Consider the following 12816-nt stretch of genomic DNA (forward strand, 5'->3'; position numbering starts at 1 on the left):
TTGATCACTGTTTTTCTGGATTTTAAGGATTCGATAACAAATAAAGAGGTTTTAATCTGGAACTTTGACTTACGTTTTGAACAGCGGGTGCGTCAACATTATTCCCCTATTCAGCTGCTCGGCTAAAATAAATTTCATTCTCCAAAATTTTAGAGTCGTCACATTCAATGCCATCAATTAACAGAGAAGATATAAAATTTCTTTTCTGTCTGCTCTTTTCTAAATTAAAAAAATATGAGGAATTTCTTTCCCCCTCCTCAATCCACTTGGCCCGTGAACGCACAAAAGCTCCTTCTGCTTTATTTAGGTAGAGCTGATCTAATTTAGTTTGCAACTCCATAAGTTTACTCCTTTCTTGGGTATTTAGATCATCTTTACTACAGCAATAAGTAATTTCTTGGAATAATTTACATTCATATTCTCTTTGCTTTCGACTTAACTCTTTTACTGAATTGAATACTAAATTCTCTCATTTTGAATTTAATGAATTCCCATTTACTGATATATCCTACAAGTAGATGATCAGCCATAATATCTTTTATAATTTTTTTGACTATGTTGCAGTAGTCTTCATTTTGTAAAAGTTTGGCATTGAACTTCCAATAAGTTCTTTTATTTGATTTGTCTGTGAAGGTTTTATTTGATTGTCTAATTTCCGATTCTAAGCACAGTTCAATAAAGCAATGATCAGATAGAGGTGCATTTGACATCACAACTTTTACAGTGTGGCTAAGAATGATGTCACTTCCTAGCCAATAGTCTATTCTAGATTTACAAGCTCCATTTGGTTCAAACCAGGAAAAGCTTTTAATTCCTGGATTTCTTTCTCTCCAAATATCTGTCAAATTGTTGTTTATCAAAAAATCTATAATTAGGTTATTTTTTTGTGGTCTACCTGTCCTTGAGGGCCATCTATCAGTCCATTCATCAGGAGTCATATTCCAATCACCACCCATTAAAATGTATTCTGTAGGGTATCGACCTTTAAGTTCAAAAATATTTGAAGTTATATCTTCTAACATAATTTTATTCTGACTTTCATTATTATATCCATAAACGTTGACTAAAATGAAAAACAAACTTTCAACTCTCATTACAGCAATCAACCAATGACCATTCAAGTCAGTCCGTTGTAGTACAAGATCCCCGGGAAAGTTATTGAATAAAATTGCTACACCCCCCGACCTCGTTGAGCCATGGCTAAACAGGATTTTGCTACCCCATTGGTTTGACCAAAAAGATACATCACTATCAGCTGAATGAGTCTCTTGTAGAAAAATGCAGTTTGATTTTTTACCTCTGCAGTACAAAAATAAGGCCTTTCTTTTAACAGATTAACAGATTAACAGAAAAAAGAAAAAGAAAAAAGTACTAAAAAGTACTAAATGCTGAGCTCCGCAGACCGCTAACAAGTTTCCACTATTTCAGTTTTTGTCATTTTTAGTTCTCCTGTCTTTCCTCAACTTTGCGTCCATCAATGAAGGCATGTGGACCACGAAAGTAGGCCCGTTTACCCGCACGTCTTGCTTCCTCCACCAGAGGCCATAGGCGCTGTCGAGCTTGTATGTCCTGCTGCGGCAACATCTCCGCGAAGCTGATGCCGTCTTGTTTGCAGGTTGAAGAATCTTTGGTGCGCCTCTACAATTCTTCTTTGTTTCGACTTTGTATGACTAAAATAATGATGTTTCTGCCATCAACTCGTTTCCCTAAGCGATGAACAATATCAACGGCCTCTTCTAAGTTCAAGTCAGGGGCAATCTTCTGAAGCGTTTGCAAAACCTTCACTCATTCAGTAGCGCTCTTTTTCTCTCACTTTTCTTTTCAAGTCTTCGTTTTCTTTAAGCAGCTGTTCATTCGCATTTGCCAGTTTAACAACTTTCAGTTTGCAATCAACTATCTCTGCAGCATTAAACTCCACAGCCTTAGCCAAGCTGGCAACCATAGCTGCACTTTGGCTGTTTTGTTCCTTGATATCCTCCAGTTGTGCTTCATATTTTTTCTCAAGTCCCAGAATGGCTTCAAAAATAGTTTTATTGGAGATATCGTCTTCCTTCTCTGAAGATTTTGTTCTTTGATGGAGTTGACGGCGCCGAGTCTGCTCCCCGTTCTCGCTTGTTTAGGCCCACATTGGCAGCTTCAGTGCTAGCATAGCCATGGTCACTGACTTTAGCATGCGAAGACGTCTTAACAATGGGGTTTGACGGCACAAATTGCAGCTTTGCATTCTTAATAACCTTTTGGGCATCCATAGTTATAATTTGAGTGGAAAGGGAATAAAGTTAATTAGCAAATTTTGCGGTCTTTCAGAGCTCCTGAAAAAACACGACTGTTCAAGCCGCCATCTTGGTGCCACCCCCCCCTTTGAATGTAGACAATCTGAATGTTATAGTTTCTTTTCCACTGTGTTCCTGTTAATGATAAACTACAAATTTACCCTAAATTACTAAAATATCGATATTTTAATGTGAGAATCAATTCTAGAACATAAATGACTGGTATCGGAGGAATCGATATTTCAGGATCGATCTGCACATCACTAGTGATTTCTCCAGGTCATAATATATACAAAGTGTTTGGGAGAGGGGTCCATGGCTCCAGGGTCCGAGGGGAAGGGGAAGGGTCCGAAAACACACTCCACTCTCTCAGCAACGATCCCCTTCCTTTTCCTCCAATGCTCCTCTCGCTCACTCGCTCACTCAACGATACAGGGACGGGTCCAGGGAAGATCTACAAACACAGAAAAATCCATTTAGTACAAGGTCGCACGAAGACTAATAGTCTCAGGCTTGCTGATCACAGAATAACTGACGCTGGTGGCTCAACGTTCCAGCAACGAGTAACGTAGGTCTACCATCTTAAGAAGTTCTTCTGATTTCACGTCTTTCCAAAAATCTGTCATATTATTACTCAGCGTTTTCTTGGCCAAAGAATCTGCTCTCAGCATTTTCTCATTTTTAGTTTTAAAGCGAACAGCGTACTTGTATCTGGCGTTCACACTTTTTTTTCTGTTCAAATTCTGGGCCTTGTTTAGGTCTTCCAGCCAAGGCCCAACATTTATACGCTACATGAGCTTCATCACGGTACATGGAAACGTGTTCTTTACATGTCTGATGGTTTAAAATAAAACATATCCATGTGTTAGAACGGCCCAGTCAAAGTCCAGATCTAAATCAAATCAAGAATCTGTGGCAAGATCTGAAAACTGCTGTTCACAAACGCTGTCCATCTAATCTGACTGAGCTGGAGCTGTTTCAAAGAAGAATGAGCAAAGATTTCAGTCTGTAGATGTGCAAAGCTGGTAGAGACAGACCCTAAAACACTGGCAGCTGGAGCTGCAGCTAAAGCTGGTTCTACAAAGTATTGACTCAGGGGCTGAATAATTACACACACCCTGTTCTAACTTTCATGTGATTTTGTAATGACTGCAGTCCCATCAGTGTGACTGTCACAGACGTCTGCTTATCTGTTTGGTCACATTCACACAGAGAAAGAAGCTCCTCACCTGTGCAGGTACACAAGGTGGAGGAGCCTCTGACCTTTACTGACCTCTGACCTTTACTGACCTCTGACTTCCTGTTGCAGGTGTGTGTGTGCTGCTGCTGTCTGCACCGACTGTTTCTGAAGGTGAGGAGATGAAGTGAAAACAATCAGTGAGACTCCAACAAGAACACAAATACACTTACTGTGTGTGTGTGTGTGTGTGTGTGTGTGTGTGTGTGTGTGTGTGTGTGTGTGTGTGTGTGTGTGTGTGTGTGTGTGTGTGTGTGTGTGTGTGTCCTCCAGTGTCTCTGTCTGTCAGTCCAAACCTTCAGCAGGTCTTCAGAGGATCTTCTTCAGTGTCTCTGAGTTGTGTTGATGATGGACAGACAGCTGATGGATGGACAGTGAAGAGGACCAGAGGAGGACTCACTGAGGACTGTGGAGCAGCTGGTTCAGAGTTCTGGATGAAGTTTGGTTCCTACTGTTTTGTGGATCTTTCTGCTCCCAGTGAAACCTTCTGGTGTGAGGACTCCTCTGGACAGAAGAGTGACAACGTCTCCCTCAGTGTCCAATCAGAAACTACAGGTGAGACGTTCCAGCTGTGTCTCTGTCTCTGTGTGACTCTGCTCTCATTAACTCTGTTTGTCTCTGATGGTCAGATATAGATGTCATCCTGGAGATCCCTGCACTTCCTGTGAGGACAGGAAGTGATGTCATTCTGCGCTGCAGACAGAGGAATGGTGACACGGTCAAAGCTTTTTTCAACATCAAAGGAAGTCGCCATGGTCCTAAACGAGAGCACAACATCACTAAGATCACGCAGGCTGATGAAGGTCTCTACTGGTGTTCTACTGAACAGGGTAGAAAGTCTCCTCAGAGCTCTCTGAGGGTCAGAGGTCAGAACACTGACATCACTTCCTGTTTAAAAAATGATGTAACAATGTGACCTGATAATAAACTGACTGAACCATCTTCATCAACTCTCCTCCAGATCCTCCCAAAATCATCCATCCTCCCCCTCCTCACTGTCCTTCTCCAAGAACCTCCTCAAACTTTGCTCCTCCTCTTACTTATCCTCCTCTCCCAGCATCCACCTGTCCTCCTCCTCCTCCTCCCTCTCTCCTGGTCCCCATTGTTGCAGGTCTGGTTTCTGGGCTTCTCCTGGTTCTAGTTCTAGGTTTGGTTCTGTTCCTCTGCTGGAAACTTAAAGGTATGAAAGCTTTTACTCATCTGATATGAACAGTTGTAATCTGATTACTGTGCTGACCTTCTGACCCTACATAAAAATGAACTGACTGGGTCACCTCTGTCCAGATCAGTGGGTTTTACTCATCCAAACATGCAGTCATGGTGGGTTTGAATGAATACTTGAGTGATGCTGCTCAGTGATTCTTCAATTTACTCTGTGACCTTTCAAAATAAAATGTGTATTTGGGCCGCCCCTGACACATAAATCTATATTATATCTCAGTTTATTCTTTTAGTGTGGAAGATGTCACAATGTAGTGTAAAAAGAATAAATTAGTGACATCACAGGGAGTGCAGAGTTATTAGTCAAGTTGTATTTTTGAGGAATAATGTTATTATTGAACAACAACCATGTTCTCAATGAACCCAAAAAACTCATTAATATCAAAGCTGAATGTTTTTGGAAGTAGTTTTTAGTTTGTTTTTAGTTTTAGCTATTTTAGGGGGATATCTGTGTGTGCAGGTGACTATTACTGTGCATAATTATTAGGCAACTTAACAAAAAACAAATATATACCCATTTCAATGATTTATTTTTACCAGTGAAACCAATATAACATCTCCACATTCACAAATATACATTTCTGACATTCAAAAACAAAACAAAAACAAATCAGCGACCAATATAGCCACCTTTCTTTGCAAGGACACTCAAAAGCCTGCCATCCATGGATTCTGTCAGTGTTTTGATCTGTTCACCATCAACATTGCGTGCAGCAGCAACCACAGCCTCCCAGACACTGTTCAGAGAGGTGTACTGTTTTCCCTCCTTGTAAATCTCACATTTGATGATGGACCACAGGTTCTCAATGGGGTTCAGATCAGGTGAACAAGGAGGCCATGTCATTAGTTTTTCTTCTTTTATACCCTTTCTTGCAGCCACGCTGTGGAGTACTTGGACGCGTGTGATGGAGCATTGTCCTGCATGAACATCATGTTTTTCTTGAAGGATGCAGACTTCTTCCTGTACCACTGCTTGAAGAAGGTGTCTTCCAGAAACTGGCAGTAGGACTGGGAGTTGAGCTTGACTCCATCCTCAACCCGAAAAGGCCCCACAAGCTCATCTTTGATGATACCAGCCCAAACCAGTACTCCACCTCCACCTTGCTGGCGTCTGAGTGGGACTGGAGCTCTCTGCCCTTTACCAGTCCAGCCACGGGCCCATCCATCTGGCCCATCAAGACTCACTCTCATTTCATCAGGCCATAAAACCTTAGAAAAACCAGTCTTGAGATATTTCTTGGCCCAGTCTTGACGTTTCAGCTTGTGTGTCTTGTTCAGTGGTGGTCGTCTTTCAGCCTTTCTTACCTTGACCATGTCTCTGAGTATTGCACACCTTGTGCTTTTGGGCACTCCAGTGATGTTGCAGCTCTGAAATATGGCCAAACTGGTGGCAAGTGGCATCTTGGCAGCTGCACGCTTGACTTTTCTCAGTTCATGGGCAGTTATTTGGCGCCTTGGTTTTTCCACACGCTTCTTGCGACCCTGTTGACTATTTTGAATGAAACGCTTGATTGTTGGATGATCACGCTTCAGAAGCTTTGCAATTTTGAGACTGCTGCATCCCTCTGCAAGATATCTCACTATTTTTGACTTTTCTGAGCCTGTCAAGTCCTTCTTTTGACCCATTTTGCCAAAGGAAAGGACGTTGCCTAATAATTATGCACACCTGATATAGGGTGTTGATGTCATTAGACCACACCCCTTCTCATTACAGAGATGCACATCACCTAATATGCTTAATTGGTAGTAGGCTTTCGAGCCTATACAGCTTGGAGTAAGACAACATGCATGAAGAGGATGATGTGGACAAAATACTCATTTGCCTAATAATTCTGCACTCCCTGTACATTTCATCACCTTTCACTTCTTTAGGATTTATCGTAGAGCAAGGCAGAAGAGCTCCAGCTAATTCCTAGAATATGTACATTATATTAAAAACGTTTCTTCATAGAGTCCATCATATCCAGCAGAGTACTTCAGTCTGTAATAACATGTTAGTGTCAACAAAATAAATGATTGACTTGGAAAAGCAAAAACTCTAACTAGCTAATCTTCTCAGTAAGTAACACTTAGCATAAATGTTTAATTATGTTGTAAAGTAATAAGTTACTTTTGAAGATAATGTCTCCCAACATTGGCTAACACAACAAGGACCACAAAGTTAAACACAGATTTCACACATACTGAGGGTCACCACAATCATGTTCATGTGTTTCCCCCTCCTCTCTTCTCAGGAAGTAAAAACCCGTCTCCTCCTCCTGTGGATATGACCTATGCTGATGTCACGATCAAACAGAGAGCCAACAGGAGAGGTAGGCTGTCACCATGTGTGCTGTCATCAAAATAAGACAAGCATGTTATGTAGCCACATACTGTACTCTTTAAATCTATGTTAAAAGGAGTACTACTGAAGGCTGAAAACTACTGCCTCTATGAATGTCTGTATTCCAGACAAATATCCTGCTGATCTACAAGCTGTCTACTCTGATGTGAGGACTCAAACTTCAGGTACACATGAACATGTCATGTTTCAGCTGTGCAGGCAGGGGAAGGACCAGAACGCAAAACTCACCACACAGGAATCAAACTCAAAAAGCTGCTTTATTGCAGAATGGCACGAAAAATATAACAAAACTAAACTTGGACATGGATAACTAACACACAGGGAAACACAGCCATGAGGGAGACTACGACACTGACAAACAGAAACACAGGGCTTAAATACACTGAGGGATAACGAGGGAACAAGACACAGGAGGAGAGCACAGCTGGGAGTAATCAGGCTGGACGAGACAAGGGAAACAAAACTAGAAACACTGACATGAGACACGGACCTTCAAAGTAAAACACACTGACTGAACTCTAGACATGTAAACTTAAGAGCAACTGGGGAGACAGAACATAGGAACCTGGAATGGTACAGAAAGGCACAGTAGACACAACATGGAACACAGGGAAGCCATATTACAAGAACTAAACCTATGATAACCATAACTGAAACCTAGGGAAATAATAACTATAAAGATCAAAACAGCACAACCCACCTGAACATAATGAACTCGCAGGGAAAGAGTAAAACTAAACACAGTGAACATAGAAACACAAGACCTCTTCAAAATAAAACAGGAAACATAAGACGCAGACATGACAACCTGAACTTATATGTATATATACATATATGTATATATACATATATGTATATATATAAAATTACAATTCAAATACAAGCGCCATACTCAAGTCCAGTAGATGGAAACAACATAACATAGGAACCATATAATAATAATAATAATATTTATGTTTCAATGCCACAGCTACAACCTGCTTCAGGAATATGGAAACAAACTTTATGAACAACCTACTAAATTTTCTCCGATCAAAAACATGCAACTATAAAAATGCAAATCTTAAAAGAATAATAATAATAAAAATTAAAAAAAAAACATGACCTTGAGGACTGAAAATCCTCACAGAGCAGCTTGTCTGGAGATATCAGCCGTGACTGAACTCTGTCTGTAGTCACTCCATCCATCTCTCTGTCTTCAGGTCCTGAGGACGTCGCTTATGGTCAGGTGGTCATCAAAAGCAAGAAGAAAGCTGGCAAGAGGAAAGGTAACCATAGTAACCACCATAACGACAAAGCATGGCACTCACCATAAGTCAATTCAATTTTATTTATACATTGATATTGATGTATTTATATTTTGGGATTGAATGGTTTGAAGCAATGGGACGACACCCAGAGCACCCCCCACAGGACACCCCTCAATTTCAGTTCAATTCAATGTTATTTATATAGCACCTAATCACAACAACAGTCACCTCAAGGTGCTTTATATTGTAAGGTCGACCCAACAATAATACATACACTGGAAAAAACCCAACAATCATATGACCTCCTATGAGCAAGCACTTTGGCGACAGTGGGAAGGAAAAACTCCCTTTTAAGAGGAAAAAACCTCCGGCAGAACCAGGCTCAGGGAGGGGCGGGGCCATCTGCTGTGAGAGAAGGAAGACAGGATAAAGACATGCTGTGGAAGAGAGACAGAGATTAATAACAGATATGATTCAATGCAGAGAGGTCTATTAATACATAGTGAGTGAGAAAGGTGACTGGAAAGGAAAAACTCAATGCATCATGGGAATCCCCCGGCAGCCTACATCTATTGCAGCATAACTAAGGGAGGATTCAGGGTCACCTGGTCCAGCCCTAACTATATGCTTTAGCAAAAAGGAAAGTTTGAAGCCTAATCTTAAAAGTAGAGATAGTGTCTGTCTCCTGAATCCAAACTGGAAGCTGGTTCCACAGAAGAGGGGCCTGAAAACTGAAGGCTCTGCCTCCCATTCTACTTTTAAATAGGGTGATATGGTACTACAAGGTCATTAAGATAAGATGGGGCCTGATTATTTAAGACCTTGTATGTGAGGAGCAGGATTTTGATTTCAATTCTGGATTTAACAGGAAGCCAAAACAGGAGAAATCTGCTCTCTTTCTAGTCCCTGTCAGGACTCTTGCTGCAGCATTTTGGATCAGCTGAAGGCTTTTCAGGGAGTTTTTTGGACATCCTGATAATAATGAATTACAGTCGTCCAGCCTGGAAGGAGTAAAAGCATTACTTCTAGGCTGTGTTTGTTTAGAACAGCAGCTGCTTTTACTTTGGCATACATAATAATCTGCACTGACTCAGAGGTGTGTCTAAGGCTACGTTCACGCTGCAGGTCTTGATGCTCAATTCAGATTTTTTGATCAAATCTGATTGTTTTGTCTGCTCGTTCACACTACAAATAAAATGCGACAGCAAACGCGCTCTAGTGTGAACGCTCAAAGCGCCGCATGCGCAAAAGAAGACGTCACACACAACGCGCTCTGTTTAGACCCAGAGCAACAGTGTTGTTTGACTGATGGCCTTAATATAAAGACTTCGGACTTTATGTTTCCCAAGTTTTGCTTTAAGTTATTTTGTTATTGACATAATAAAGTAAATAACCTAATAATGATCCTTATTGCTGTTTTAGAGGAGCGGTGCTTCAAAGGATAGTTGCAGATTTCTGTCAGAATCTGCAGATTATACAGAACAAATAAAATGTTCACGTTTCTCCATCGTTGTCTTCCCAGCAGTTTCACTAACATCTACACTGGATGGCCAGGAAGTGTTCACGATGTCTTCTCCGGCGCTGATAATTGGCGTCTGTCTTGTGTATCGGATTCAGCACCACATACGAAAGTGACCCAGATCGGATTTGAAAATATCAGATTTGTGCCGTTCACACTGTCACACCATGATCGGATATGGGTCGCATAGGGTCAAAAAAGTTGGATTTGATGCGCTTTGCCTGCAAAAGCAGAGTATCCACGAATGGCCTTTAGGGGGAGCAAGGAGCACCACTGAGCTATGCTGGAAAAAATAAACATGAAACACACAGACAGGTGTGTGATACTGTAACCCTGTGTGTGTGTGTTACAGAGCAGTCAGCTGATCCATGTGCTGTGTACTCATCAGTCAGAGCAGGTAACATTCACACACAGGAGTATTTAAATAAAGGTAAAAGGGTGAACAGCTGACATCAGTGATGTTTGTCTCTGAACAGGAAGCTGAGAACACACTTGGTCTGATGGACGACCTTCATCCTTCACTCTGCTCCTCTTTCAGAGCCTGATGAGGAATTGTTAGTTATTCCTGAATCTTCATTAGTCAGTATTGATCGTGGAGGAGAAGATTTGTACTTTAAATATTAGTTTTGTTCTATTCATTTTTCTGCAAACATGTGAATGGCTTTAAAGGATCCATATCTATATATTAAAGGAAAGACCTGTGTTTAATAAAAGTTTGTTTAAAACATCCCAGATGTGTCTGAATCTGTGTTTGTTACATCTAACAGCCTGTGTCAGTCAGTCCCTGTGAGGTCCTGATGTGTCTCAGACAGAGCTGTAGTCCTGGGTGAATTGATAATAGAGCTGCTGGTTGGTACTTTTCTGTCCTAAACACATCAAAGTTAGTAAATGGACAGTCAGTGACTTTCTGACCCACTCACAATCAGCAGTGCAACTTTAGTATGTTTAATGGAGGTATGCATGGTTTTATCTTCATACTGTGAATAATTTCAGACTGACAGTTCCTCATCTATCTATCTCCATATATATGTGTGTGTGTGTGTGGGTGTGTGTGTGTATATATACTAAACAAAATCTAAACGCAGCACTTTTCTTTTTGCTCCCATTTTTCACGAGCTGAAGTCAAACATCTGAAGATTTTTCTACATACACAAAAGACCCATGACTCTCAAATATTGTTCTCAAATCTGTCTAAATCTGTGTTAGTGAGCACTTTTTCTTTACCCACCTCACAGGTGTGGCATATCAAGGGGCTGATTAGACAGCATCAATAATGTACAGGTGTGCCTTAGACTGCCCACAATAAAAGACCACTCTGAAACGTGCAGAGTTTTGCTTTATGGGGGGTTGGAGGGGCAGAAAACCAGTCAGTATGTGGTGTTGCCACCATTTGCCTAACGCAGAGCAACACATTTCCGTCACATAGAGTTGATCAGGTTGTTGATCGTGACCTATGGAATGTTGGTCCACTTTTCTTCAATAGCTGTGTGAAGTTGCTGAATATGGGCAGGAACTGGAACACGCGGGCATATACGCCAATCCAGAGCATCCCAAACATGCTCAATGGGTGACATGTCTGGTGAGTATGCTCTACAATGTAGCTGCCATCACCACTGTGTGAATGGGTGGATGATGACTGAATGTGGTGTGAAGTGCTTTGGGGTCCTTAGGGACTAGAAAAGTGCTATATAAATACAGGCCATTTACCATTTACTTATCACGGTACCTCTGTGCATTCAAAATGCCATCAATAAAATGCACCTGTGTTCGTTGTCCATAACATACACCTGTCCATACCAGAACCCCACCGCTATCACGGGCCACTCGAGCCACAACATTGACATCAGCAAACCGCTCACCCACACAAGGCCACACAAGCTGTCTGCCATAAACAGTGAAAACCAGGACTGTGCCAAACGGCATCGAATGAGAGTGTTTGCCCGCTCAAGCCGGTTATGACGACGAACTGCAGTGAGGACTACGAGCATGCAGATGAGCTTCCCTGAGACGGTTTCTGACAGTTTGTGCAGAAATTCTTTGGTTATGCAAACCGATTGTTGGTTTTTTTTGTGTCCCGTTTGGATCTATAGCCGTCAGAATTGTTGTCTGAAGGCCAAGAAAGATGCCAAGCGGATTCCTTTTACCAAGTGGATCATCATGGCCTTGCCATATTGGTCCATTTGATTGACCTTTATTATAATTAGGTATTTATTTGATTTGATTTTCAGTTGTTACAGACAGTACAGACATGACTGGAGGATAGAACAGGGAGAAAGAATGAAAGAAATAGAGGGAGAGAAAAAAGTAGAGGGGAGAAGAGATGGTGAGAAAGGGGGCAAGAAAAAAAGAAAAAGGAAAAAAAAAGAAGAAAAACAAAACAAAACACCAGGGGCCCGTTCTGCGTACCTCGCTAAGTAAGTTAGCTGGATTAGATTGTTGACGATTTCGCGTGATCCTGGATCGTTCGGTTCCCCGAAGCTCATCCCGGACTTGCTGTCATAGCAACAGAGCCGTAAGCGTAAACCTGCTGGGGAGCAGGTTTACTTTATGTAAACAGGATTAGATCGCGGCCACGCAGGTATGTCCGCGTCATTCATACGAAAGCAACAGCGATATTCCACCACTGTTTCACCATAAATAAATAACATCAATGTAACTAAAGATAATGCAGCACTTGATCCTTTTATTGATGTCACACAGATACATACAGGTCATTTCCTAAAAAAGGGAAATGTACTATTAATCATTCTATTACATGTATGTGATTATTACAGATGTAATTCATATTTCAGAGTAGTAATAGTAAATTACTTCGTGTAATCAAGATGAGAGACCACGGCTATAAAAGCCAAGGTGGATTTGGGAAGTCTGTCGCAGCCATGTCCTGTCCGTATACGCGAGCCACCCATTGAGGAAGGTGCAAGATTGATAAGGAGAGTCCTCAGAATTCAGCGTATATTGCGGGACAGACA

General features: G+C 41.4%; 1 protein-coding gene across 1 annotated transcript; it reads left to right on the top strand.

The window, feature by feature from the left end:
- The first annotated feature begins 3065 nt into the window (after positions 1-3065).
- Positions 3066-10563, top strand: LOC113015692 (uncharacterized). Its single transcript, XM_026157821.1, has 9 exons — positions 3066-3080; positions 3867-4065; positions 4140-4376; positions 4472-4690; positions 6966-7043; positions 7183-7239; positions 8278-8343; positions 10197-10241; positions 10321-10563. The coding sequence occupies exons 1-9, from the start codon at positions 3066-3068 to the stop codon at positions 10326-10328; spliced, it is 924 nt and encodes a 307-aa protein (XP_026013606.1). The 3' UTR covers positions 10329-10563.
- Positions 10564-12816: the final 2253 nt, after the last annotated feature.

This window comes from Astatotilapia calliptera, chromosome 3 (assembly GCF_900246225.1).
Source record: "Astatotilapia calliptera chromosome 3, fAstCal1.2, whole genome shotgun sequence".
Lineage (NCBI taxonomy): Eukaryota > Metazoa > Chordata > Actinopteri > Cichliformes > Cichlidae > Astatotilapia > Astatotilapia calliptera.